Below are 13,198 nucleotides of genomic sequence, written 5' to 3' on the forward strand. Positions count from 1 at the left end.
AGTCCCAATCAATGTGTGGAAGATTAAAATCCTCTACAATCACAAATTTCTGTCTCCTGCAGTTGTCTGTTATCTCTCTGCAGATTTGCTCCTCCAACTCTCGCTGACTATTGGGTAATCCATAATACAACCCTATTAATGTGGTCATACCTTCCTGTTTCTCAGCTCCACCCATATGGCCTCAGTAGACAAGCCCTCTAATCTGTCCTGCCGAAGCACTGCTGTAATATTTTCCCTGACTAGCAAAGCCACCACCCACCCTTTATCTGTCTCTATCACGTCTGAAACATTGGAACCCTGGAACACTGAGCTGCCAGTCCTGCTCCTCCTGTAGCCAAGTTTCAGTAATGGCTATGATGTCATAATTCTATGTGTCAATCCAGGCCCTCAGCTCGTCTGCCTTTCCCACAATACTCCACGCTTTGAAATATACACACCTCAGAAGATTATTTCCACCACACTCAACCTTGCTATTTGTGGCTTTGCATGAACTACTAACATTATTTATTTTTACCACCGTTCCACTATCTACTCTGGCACTCTGGCTCCCATCCCTCTGCCAATCTAGTTTAAACCCTCCCCAATAACACTAACAAACCTCCCTGCAAGTATATTGGTCCCCTTGTAGTTCAGGTGTAACCCGTCTCTCTTGTACAGGTCCCACCTGCCCCAGAAGAGGTCCTGATGATCTAGAAATCTGAAACCCTGCCCGCTACACCAGTTTCTCAGCCACGTGTTCATCTGCCAGAGCAACGCACTCTTACCCTCACTGGCACGTGGCACAGGAAGCAATCCGGAGATTACTACCCTCTATGTCCTGTTTTTCAACTTCCTACCAAGCTCTCTGTACTCACTCTTCAGGACATCCTGACTCTTTCTACCTATGGCATTGGTACCGATGTGTACCACGAAATTTGGCTGATCACCCTCCCACCTCAGAATGCTGTGCAGGCGCTCAGAGACATCCCTGACCCTGGCACCCGGGAGGCAACAAACCATCCGGGAGTCTCTGCCACGACCATAGAATCTCCTGTCTGTACCCCTGACTATGGAGTCCCCTATCACTACCGCTCTCCTCTTCTTCCTCCCCCTGTTCTGCACTGCAGCACCAGATTCAGTGCCAGAGATCCAGCTGCCGCAGTTTGTCCCAGGTAAGCCTTCCCCCCAACAGTATCCAAATTAGTATTCCTATTTTGGAGGAGAATGGCAACAGAAGAACCCTGCATTAACTGCCCTTTCCCCTTCCCTCGCCTGACGGTAACCCAATTACCTGTGCCCTGTTCCTTAGGTGTAACTACCTCCTGGAAGCTACTATCTATAAACTGCTCAGTCTTTCGAATGCTCCGGAGGTCATCCAGCTCCTGCTCCAGTTCCCTAATGCGGTCTGTTAGGAGCTGCAGCTGGATGCACTTCTTGCAGGTATCGTCAGGGACACCGGATGTCTCCTTGACTTCCCACATCCTGCAAGAGGAACATTCCAACATCCTACCTGGCATATTCTCTAGTCTGAACAAAAAAAAAAGAAAAACAGAAAAACAGATGGTTGAGATGGTTGAGGACATTAGGGATGGGCCCGTAAATGTTAACGATTTTCTACAGGGGCACAATTTTGTGCATCCTGACTGGCTGCATCACTGCCTGGTGTGGGAACTGTACTTCTCTCAATCGCAGGACTCTGCAGAGAGTGGTGCGGACAGCCCATTGCATCTGTAGATGTGAACTTCCTATTATTCAGGTCATTTCAGAGACAGGGGGTAAAAAGTGCCCGAAGGATCATTCTGGATCCAAGTCTCACCAAGCACAAAGTGTTCCAGCTGCTACCATCCGGAAAATGGTACCGCAGTGTTAAAGCCAGGACCAGCAGGTTCCACGACAGCTTCTTCCATCAGGCCATCAGACTGATTAAGTCATGCTGATACAATTTTATTTCTACAATTGTATACATAAATACAGGCTCACTGCACACGCTTTACTGTAATTGTGCTGCTGGCGCAGAAAAACAATTTTCACGAAATGTATCCATGATATTAACCCTGACCCTGAAAATTTTTATCTGGCTGTTGTCTCATTTTTTTTAGATCTGTTATTCATCATCCTCATACTGTCCTCGTTCATATCAGTCTACGCGCTTTCCAGTGCACATGGTGTTTTCCAGAAATTGCTATTTAAGTTCTTATTTTTCTTTGCATATTTCCGGATCCGTTTCAGACCAGGATATTATACCAAACCAATACGTCAATATGGGCACAGAGAGTGTTTACTACCTTCGTTATATTTTTACTGTTCAGCTCTGTTTGGCAGATTTTCTTGATCCTCGATGTAAATTCAAAGTTTGTTCAGCCTTGCAGTAAATTCAGATTTTCAGCTTTGAAGTAAATTTTGTTGGAAGGTTTTCCTTTATCACACGATTATCTATTTTCTTTGCTTATTGATATCCTAAATATACGTTTCATATTCTGTTGCATTGTATCCTGATGCTCTGTTTGATATTCTACCGGTTCTATTGCACCTTTCTTTATGTTTAATCATGTTCTGTACTTTCCTAGTCTAAAGTTCATGCTTATATATTTGGAAATTAGTTCCATTATTTGAATTATTTGTTTCAGCTTTACTGATGAAAGAACAAATAATTTAAAATCATCAGTGTATAACTGTGTCAACGTATAATTCGTATTTTCTTCTGATTAGATACCTGATTTTGTCTGTTTCAGTAAATTATGAGTGGGCTTAAAGCTAGACAAAACCATAGTGTGCTTAGTGAGTCTCTCTGGAAAATCCTTCCATTTATTTTGATAGTGGTCGTTGTTCCTCTGTGGTTGTTAATAGGACGTTTATTTTACGCGAATGCTTCATCAGATGTTGCAGAAATGTCACAAGTATTGTATGAATTTTATATATATATTTGGAACCTTTTAAACACACGAGGAACAGAATCAGATGTGTTTTGTATTGATAGACAATATAACACTGAAAGATTTCTGCTTTCTACAGGGTTTGAAATAGAATTACATAATCTTTTATCTGTTGTTCAAACCCGAACGGTATTCTGTCTGCTGTCCTGTGAGTATATTGTGGTTATCTAAGTTGTTATCTGAGTTGTTATTAGTTACGGGATGTACGATGCTATAATTTTAGATATAAAATTGCCTTATTATTATTAAGAGCTAATAATAACATAGTAGGTGACCATTTAGTGGTCTTATAAATGCAGAATAAAGCTGTCGTTTAGACTGGTGGTACATACCTTCAGCCTTTTATATGTTCTGCCCCATGGGAGTATGACAGAGAGGATGTATGAGGTGGTTTGGGGTTCAGTAGCAAAGCTTTGGGTCGGGTTTGCGTCTTGCCAGCTTGATTGAGTTCCTCCAGGAGGTGACAAAAGTGTTGGATGAAGTTCCACATGGAAATTGTCTATTTGTATACTGGCAGAGTCTTTGACAAGATCCCACATGGGAGGTTCATACAGAATATTAACATGCTTGAGAACTGTGGGGAATTGTCCTGGCTGCCGGGGACCCAAACGGGGAGAAATTTATTGGCTGGCGGGTGGTGAATCGGTGAAATTATTGCCATAGACGTCTGAAGAAGACACCTCATTGAGTATATTTAAAATGCAGGTCGATATGTTCCTGATTAGGAAAAGTGTCAACGTTTGCTGGGATAATGGGGTAGAGAGGAATCGAAGAGCAAATTCACTGAGCCGAATGGCTTAATTCTGCTCCTGGATCTTATGGTTTCAGGGAGCATCTGGAGTATTGTGTTCACTTCTGATTGTCGAGCTCTTGGAAGGATTGGTTAGGGTGCAGAACAGGTTCATCAGGGTGTTGCCTGGGTTCGGTGACATGTGCTACAAGTAGAGGTTTGATAAACTTGCTTTGTTTACTCTGGCGGTAGAATACAGATCTGACTGAGGTGTGCAAGTTTGAGAGATAAGAGTTTGGGTCGACAGCCTGTATTTTGTTTGTTTATTTTTACATATGACTGGTGTCTAATACCAGAGGGCATTTGGTTAAGGTGAGATGGGGTAAATTTACAGCAATTGTGGGTAGTTTTTTAACAGAGTTGTGGGTGCCTGGAATTTACTGTCTGGGTCAACATGGCTTTGTGAAGAGAAGGTCCTGCCTCACGAGGCTAATTGAGTTTTTTGAAGAGGTAACAAAAAGCAATTGATGAAGGTATGGTAGTAGATGTGGTCTACATGGATTAAGCAGAACCAACAGCTGTATTAATCGAAAAAAAATATATTGTAGAATATTCAGGCTGCAAAGAGAGATTCTTTGAATTGTTACTTGAATCCAGAGATCAGCGAATGTTTAATGGCGAATTTTGATTCCCAAGCTTTGCCAAGTCAGAGACTAACATTTGAGATGTGGTTTGAACTGTGCATTTGATCACTCACCTATCAGCTGAGTGGGTAATTCAGATAAACCTTGGGTGATGTTCATGTATTCCTGTGGATCAGGACCTGTTTAAATATTTAAAAAAAAACATCCATGGAAACAGAGCTAAAATAATTAAAATAACTAAAATGTTTATCTCAATGTGCTTTGTGTTCAGTGCGTGGTTTTAACATACCGAGTTCCTTTATTTCCCTCAGTATTCTGTCCAGCTTCGGTAACTCAGTCCTCCATGTCACAAAGGATTCCCACATCGCCCTCCGGGCCCGGGAACCTTTGCCCATCACCAAACTGAGGAAGAGTCTGGAACTCTCTGTCCGGTTTCCCTTTTCTGTCAGTTCAGTGACTTTCTATAAAAGGGAAACAATGAATTTATTGTGGAGCAGACAGACAGACATGGAGAATGTACAGGAAAGTATCTGTTCATGGCCGCAGTAGCTTCAGAACAGATGCAGTCACTGGGCTGCTGCCTCATCCTCTCTGGGTTCAGTCATTAACAGAGAAACAGTAACTGAAGGATATTCTATATCAATATTGTGTAAGAATAAGGATTTACTGACACCCTGCAGTAGATGCAACGTGATTAATTTCCTCAGTCTGTCAATGTGCAGTATTACATCAACAAGATGTGACAACAAGAACTGAAGAGAGGGGAGAGAGAGAGCAAAAACAAATGGATCGTGGCTGACAAAAGTTTATAGTTGGGTGCTTAAATCAAAAGATAAATATTGAATCGAAAGGATACGCAGGTAGGTGAAAGTGTTGGGTCGAAGCTGCTGTCATTAAAAATGAAAAGTCCTGAGAAAGAGGTGATAACGGATTGGACGATGTAGATGTTAAGAAACTGCATAAGTAAAATAACCCTGATGATACAGGCCTGTTAACAGTAGCCAGGATGTGAGCTACAAATTACAACAGGAGAGGGAAGAGGTATGCAAAAAGGGGAATGTGAAAATAGTCATGGGGAATTTCAATATGCAGGTAGCTTTGGAGAATCTGGTCAGTGTTGAATCCTGAGTGAGGAAATTTATAGAATGCCTATGAGATGGCTTTTTAGAGAAGCCTATGGTTGATCCCACGATAGGACAGACGGATTTTGATTTGGTGTTGTGTATTGAGCCAGATTTGATTGGGGAGCTTCAGGTAAATAATCCCTTAAGAGGCAGTGATCATAAAATAGCAAAACTCACACTGCAGTTTGAGAGGGAGAAGGTAAAGTCAGATGGATCAGTGCGACAGTTGGATAAAGGAATTACAGAGGCATAGGAGAAGACCTGGGCAAAAATATATTCGAACATGACTAACAGGGACAATGGCAGAGCGGGAATGGCTGAAGTTTCTCGGAGCAATTAAGAAGGCTCAGGACAAGTGATCACAAAGATGAAGAATTATTCTAAAGGGAGGATGATCAACCATGGCTGACAAGATAGTCAAAGCAGCACGAAAGCAAAGGAGAGGGGACATAATATTACAAAATATAGTAGAAAGCTGGAGGACTGGGATGCTTTCACAAACCAACAGAAGGCAATTAAAAAGCCGTAAGTAGAGAAAATATGTAAAATGAAGGTAGGCTAGCGAATAACGTAAAATAGCTCACCAAGAGGTCCGTCTGATATATGAAGAGTGAAGGAGAGGAAAGTGGACTTTGGGCCACTGGAAAATGACAGTGGAGAGGTACTGTCAGGGGACAAAGAAATGACAAAAGGTATTAGTAAGTATTTTGCGTCAGTCTTCACTGTAAAAAATACACTAGAACGTGCCAGATATTTGAGAATGTCAAGTGGCAGAAGTGAGTGTACTTGCCATTATTAAGGAGAAGGCACTCGGGAAGCTGAAAGTTCTGAAGATAGATGAGTCAGTTAAGTTCAGTTCAGTTTCTGTTTATTGTCATTTAGAAACCACAGAAGCAATGCAGTTAAAAAATGAGACAACGTTCCCCCAGAATGATATCACAAAAGCATATGACAAAACAGACTACACCAGAAAATTTACATAACGTTTTGTAATACCCAAATCCATAGTCCAGAGAGGCTGCTGCGTATTAATGTCGCGCTACTGTCTTAGCGCGTTCCCAAATACACCAGACAAAACAAGACTACCCAGACACACCAAGTCAGGAGACCAACTCTACCACCCAACAAACCAAAAACTAAAGCTACAAGACCTGATCAACTGCACTCGATTGCTTCTGAAAAAGGAGGCTGAAGAGATTGTGGAGACATTAGTGATGATCACTCAAGAATCACGAGATTCTGGAATGGTTCCGGAGGACCGATCATTTTAAACTATAGGCCATGTAGTCTGATCAGCGTTTGGGAAGACGTCAGCAGTCGATAATTGAGGATAATGTTTCGGGGTATTTGGACGCACATGATAAGAAAAAGGCCAACATCCATGGAAGGGAATCTTGTCTGACAGAACTGTTGGAATTTTTTGAGAGAACAGCATGCTGGGTCGACAACGGAAAGTCAGTGCAAGTTGTTCACTTGGACTTCCCGAGGACCTTTAACCAGGTACCGCACATGACGCCGTTTAACAAGACAGGGAACGGCAGTATGACAAGAGAGACAATAGCATTGATAGAGGATCCATGATTTTCTCCAGACAGATTTTGTCTGACTGTCAGGAAGCACAGAATGGAACAAATGGGGCTTTTTCTTGTTGGATGTTGGTGACCAGTGGTGTTCTGCAGTGGTTGGTTTTGGGAGAATTCCTTTTTTCCGTTATGTCAATGATTTGAAGGCTTTATGGACTAGATTGCGCACGTTACGAAGATATGGGGAAAGACAGGAAGCGTTGAGGAAGCAGGGATTTTGCAGCAGGACATGAATGATGAAAAAATGGACAAATCAGTGACAATTGGAATGTAGTATAGGGAGGTACATGGCCATACACTTTGGCAGAAATAATGAAGACATAGAATATTTTTGAGAGTTCTAAAGAGTCTCAGGAGACCTGTTGCAGGATTCCTTGCAGGTTGAGTTGGTGTTAGGAAAGGCAAAAACAAATGCTAGCGTTCATTTCGAGAGGATTAGAATATAAGAACAAGCACTGGCCAGACCTCACTTGTATATTGTGAACGGTTTTAGTCCCCTGATCAGTGAAAATACGCGATGCATTGTGGAAAGTCCAGAGAGGAATCCAAACTGACAGAACCAGTAATATTAAACCTGATTTTGATGAGAATGATTCCTGGATGCGCCTGTACTGGCTGGAGTGTGGAAGGATGAGGGGAATCTATTTGTAATCTGTGGAATATCGAAAGGCATTGAGAGGATGTGGAGATGATGTTTCAAAGTGGGGGAGTCTAGAACCAGACGGAACAGCCTCAAAATAGAGGGACGTCCATTTAGAACAGAGATGAGGAGATTCTTTAGCCGAGGAGTAGTGAATCTGTCGAATCCATTGGCACTGACAGCTGCGGAGACCAGGTCATTGGGTATATATAAAACAGAGGTTGGTACCTTCTTGATTTGTCTGGTCAGCAAAGTTCACTGGGAGAAGGCAGGAGAATAGAGTTGAGAGGGATAGTAAATCACCCATGACGTAATGGCGGAGTAGGAAGATGGGCCTAATGGCCTACTTGTGTTCCGATACCTTATGGTCTTATGATGTGTAAAGAACATTAAGGAATGTCAGTGCGGCTGCCTTATGATGGAGATTGTAACTGCCTGGCACTCATGCTGTAAAATGGTGATCACTTCCTGAATGCAGGCAAGGGCTTCCTCATTTACTGAGGTATTATGAATTAAACATTGAACTGTCTTCAAGCAACATCTCTCTCTCTCTCTCTATCCCTGGCAATCCATCCCATAGGATGATGATGGTTCCTTTCAGTCAGTTAGTGGGGTGGTACCCCACTCCTCAGAAAGGAACCGTGTGCGTGAGTGGATTTTAGGTGAGTAGGGCGTTGTACCGGTCGAGATCCACCCTCTCGACATCCCCTCCTGGATCCGGCAGCCTGGTAGGGTCCAAGACGGCTGGGGGAAGTTCTGTTGCAGTGAATGGCCAGACCAAGCTTCGATGCGAGGGATGCGCTTTCCGCGCTTGTTTTCTAGATGGCCGTTGACCCTAACAGAGGGGTCATCCGCCCTTTGACAGGTCTTGTTTTTCGTCCTGCAGGGTGTCTAGCCACCCTCCTCACCAGGCCAGTCTGGTGGGGGAGCTGGTTTAGTCACCAAACATCCGACCATGCAAAAGGCAGTACTGAGTTACATGGTACCGGTAGCACTCAGACGAGTGGTCTGACCAGAACATACACTGATGATGGAATTAAGGTAGTCGAGGATGCAACTGAACATGGATGGGCTTAGGACATTGCTCTGAGAAACAAGAGGAGTGATGTCCCGGGTTTGAATGATTGATCTCCCAGAACAGTTACCAGTAGGGAATTGGAAAGGTTTTCCATAACACGAATAATGGGAAATAATTATGGAACAAATCAGCATAATTCCCTGATGGTCCACTGCACTGTAAAATAATCCCTCAGTTTCACTGCTACCATGTCTGAGGAGTTACAGTTGTGAAAGAGATTTAAAGGTTTACCAGTAAAGCAGGCGTCTCCAGATGATGAATTTTAGATGATATTTACAGATGACTCCTCTTGTCTTTGGATAATGCCTGTCTGATTCATTACATACAGCGCCAATGAATCCCAACGAGAACAGAGTCACTCACGGGTGTAACACACTTGATTTTCTAATACCACTCATGGTGAGTAGGTCAGATCTAGTACAGGACAATCACTGTCTGTGAATTCCAAGGAGAGTGACCTGAAATGGGATGTTCCTGTCTCTCATTAGTTAGATATTCAGCAAGTTAACAGAATTCTTTTTTTCATTTTTTCCCTTCCCTTTCAGGTAAACCTATTGATCTTCTTTTTTAAGGACAATCTGTTGATTGCTGAGATCATGAGATATCAGCTAGTCAGCAGATTAATGTTTTGTGCTTTCTTCTTCCCTTTTAGGTCAAACTATTGACTTTTGCGGTCATGAGATATCGGCTTTGTGCGTGATCTTTCACGACTAACCTATCTTAGAGATTTTCGAGGAAGTTGCCAGGAAATTTGCTGTGGCCAAGTTTGTGGATATTGTCTACATGGATGTGAGCACGGTATTTGACAAGTTCCCTCATAGCAGGTCGGTCAAGAAGTTTCAGTTGCTCAGCATCCGAGATGAGGTAGTAAACTGGATTAGACACTGGCTTTTTGGAGGAATCCAGAGTGTGGCTACAGACTGTTGCATTTCTGATTGGCGCCTGTAACTCGTGTAGTGTCACGGGGATCGGTACTGTGTCTGTTGTTGTTTGTCATCTATATCAATGATCTGGATGAAATTATGGTTAACAGAATCAGCAAATTTGCGGATGGCACCAACACTGGGAAGGTGCAGTGGACAAAGAGCTTGCAAGAGCTAACAAGAGCTTACGCTTGCAAGAACTAGAAGAGCTTGCAGTGAGATCTAGACCAACTGGAGAATGGGCTTAAAAGGGGACGATGCAATATAATGCAGACAAATTGCACTTTGGAAGGACCAAGCAGGGTAGATCTTACACAGCGACCGGTACGGCACTGAAAAGTCTGGTAGAACAGAGTGATCTGGGAATACAGGTCCATAAGTCATTGAAAGTGATGGCAAATGTGCTCAAGTTGTGGATCTGAAAGAAAGTTTCTTAGCGCATTAACCTTCATAAATGAAAATATCGTGTACAATAGATGGGATATGATGTTGCATAAGACGTTGGTGAGGCCTAATTTGGATATTATGTGCAGTTCTGCTCACCTACCTACAGGGCAGCTGGAAATAAGTTTGAAAGAGTACACAAACAAAAACAAGGATGTTGTCAGGACTAGAAGACCTAAGTTATAAGAAAAGAGTGACCGGGATAGGACTTTATTCATTGGAACGTGGAAGATTGAGGAGAGGTTTGAGAGAAGTTTGCACAATTACATGGGGTATAGACAGGATAAATGCAGCAACATTTTGTACTGCGGTAAAGAGATATTATAACAAGAGGTTATCAGTAAAGGGTGAAAGATGAAAAGTTCAGGGGGTACAAAGGTGAAACTTGTTGACTCAGAGGGTGCTAAGATTTTGAAACTAGCTAGCATCGCAAGCAGTACAAGCGGTTAAAAAAAGTCTGGATAGATCCATGCATGATGAGGGTATAAAGCGCCATGGCCTGGTGAAGGTCAATGGGAATACATAGTTAAGTAGTCCAGCATGGAAATAGATGGGCCAACAGGCCTGATTCTATGCTGTTCTTTTCTATAACTATGACAAGTAAGCCACACGTTGTTTGGGAACTCACGGAGCCAAGACCGGATGTGGTTAGCAGGTTTCCTTCTGTCAAGGACAGAAGTGAAGCCGGTTGTCTCAGTTTACAATCTGTCAGTTTAATACTCATCCTGGATTAATGAGATGAGGTGAATCTGCCCGACAGTGCAGACAAGATTTGAAATCAGTTTCAGACTGAATGCCTGTTCGAAGTCCCGATATATATAACCATATAACAATTGCAGCACGGAAACAGGCCATCTCGGCCCTTCTAGTCCGTGCCGAACGCTTACACCCACCGAGTCCCACTGGCCCGCACTCAGCCCATAACCCTCCATTCCTTTCCAGTCCATATACCTACCCAATTTTACTTTAAATGACAATACCGAACCTGCATCTACCACTTCTACCTGAAGCTCACTCCACACAGCTACCACTCTCTGAGTAAAGAAATTCCCCATCGTGTTACCCTTAAACATTTGCCCCCTAATTCTCAAATTATGTCCTCTTGTTTGAAACTCCCCAACTCTCAATGGAAAAGTTTATCCCCCTCGATCCCCCTCGATCTATCCCCCTCATAATTTTAAATACCTCTATTAAGTCCCCCCTCAACCTTCTACGCTCCAAAGAATAAAAACCTAACTTGTTCAGCCTTTCCCTGTAAGTTATGTGCTGAAACCCAGGTAACATTCTAGTAAATCTTCTCTGTACTCTGTCTATTATGTTGATACCTTTCCTAACATTCGGTGACCAGAACTGTACACAATACTCCAAATTCGGCCTTACCAATGCCTTGTACAATTTTAACATTACATCCCAACTCCTATACTCAATGTTCTGATTTATAAAGACCAGCATACCAAAAGCTTTCTTCACCACCCTATCCACATGAGATTCCGCCTTCAGGGAACTATGCACCATTATTCCTAGATCACTCTGTTCTACTGCATTCTTCAATGCCCTACCATTTACAATGTATGTGCTATTTGGATTATTCCTACCAAAATGTAGCACCCCACACTTATCAGCATTAAACTCCATCTGCCATCTTTCAGCCCACACTTCTAACTGGCCTAAATCCCTCTGCAAGCTTTGAAAACCTACTTCATTATCCACAACGCCACCTACCTTAGTATCATCTGCATACTTACTAATCCAATGTACCACCCCATCATCCAGATCATTAATGTATATGACAAACAACATTGGACCCTATACAGATCCCTGAGGCACACCACTTGTCACCGGCCTCCAACCTGACAAACAGTTATTCACCACTACTCTCTGGTATCTCCCATCTAGCCACTGTTGAATCCATTTTACTACTTCAATATTAATACACAACGATTGAACCTTACTAACTAACCTTCCGTGCGGAACCTTGTCAAAGGCCTTACTGAAGTCCATATAGAGAGCATCCACTGCTTGACCCTCGTAAACTTTCCACATAACCTCTTCAGAATATTCAATAAGATTTGTCAAACATGACCTTCCACGTACAAATCCATGCTGACTATTCCTAATCAGACCATGTCTATCCAGATAATTATATATACCATCTCTAAGAATACTTTCCATTAATTTACCTATCACTGACGTCAAACTGACAGGCCTATAATTGCTAGGTTTACTCTCAGAACCCTTTTTAAGAAAATGGAGCCACATGAGCAATACGCCAATCCTCCGGCACCATCCCCGTTTCTAATGACATTTGAAATATTTCTGTCCGAGCCCCTGCTATTTCTACAGTAACTTCCTTCAAGGTCCAAGGGAATATCCTGTCAGGATCCGGAGATTTATCCACTTTTATATTCCTAAAAAGTGCCAGTACTTCCTCCTCTTTAATTGTCATAGTTTCCATTACTTGCCGCTACTGCTCTCATATCACACTGATAAATACAGCAGGTGGGAGAAAAAAAGCTGAGGCTGACCCTGCAGATTCCAGTGCTCCCCACATTAACAGCTGAAACCAGATCTGTGAGAGACAGGTCAGAAATCAAAGTCTCCTTTGCCAGGTAGGACGCCAAGAACGTGAAGATTAATTTTGGTCACTATTCCCAGCAGTTCTGTGACAATACACAAACTACACTCACCTCATTTTCTTCTCTACTGAAATGTCCCTCCTTTGTCAACATCCAACCGAGTCTCTCAACCTTTTCTTCAATTGCTTGTTTGAGTCTGTCTCTATAGAACTTTGTCAGTTGGTACAGTCGATATTCCTCCCCCTCTGCTAGGAGGTCAGGGATTGTCAACTCTGGCTCTGTGAATATAAAAAGGAAAATGTAGGCTTGAACTCAAATTATTTTTCGTTTCCACCGATCTCACCAAACTCAACAAAAAAACATGACTTGAACCTGCCTACAGACACAAAAACAGATTTATTCCCAATCTCCAACTGGCCTTAAAACCTACCAAACAATGTTCTAGGCATTACGTTCATAGAAGGACCAGATTTGATGCACACCAGTCCATCCCTCAACCGACCCACTCACCTATTTCAATTTTGGATCGGCAATAAATGCCGGG

The 13,198-nt window shown here is 42.7% G+C and overlaps 1 protein-coding gene across 1 annotated transcript in view; it reads right to left on the reverse strand.

Annotated features, from left to right (window-relative positions):
- The window catches only part of LOC140722781 (NACHT, LRR and PYD domains-containing protein 3-like), a 41,554-nt gene that overhangs the window by 12,060 nt on the left and 16,296 nt on the right, over positions 1–13,198 (reverse strand). Inside the window, exons 4-6 of the mRNA XM_073037451.1 lie at positions 12,766–12,932; positions 4,576–4,747; positions 4,400–4,465 (exon numbers count right to left, since the gene is read on the reverse strand). Coding sequence (XP_072893552.1) covers positions 4,400–4,465; positions 4,576–4,747; positions 12,766–12,932 — 405 coding nt within the window. The remainder of the gene's footprint in view (positions 1–4,399; positions 4,466–4,575; positions 4,748–12,765; positions 12,933–13,198) is intronic.

This window comes from Hemitrygon akajei, unplaced genomic scaffold, assembly GCF_048418815.1.
Source record: "Hemitrygon akajei unplaced genomic scaffold, sHemAka1.3 Scf000089, whole genome shotgun sequence".
NCBI classification, from domain to species: Eukaryota; Metazoa; Chordata; class Chondrichthyes; order Myliobatiformes; family Dasyatidae; genus Hemitrygon; species Hemitrygon akajei.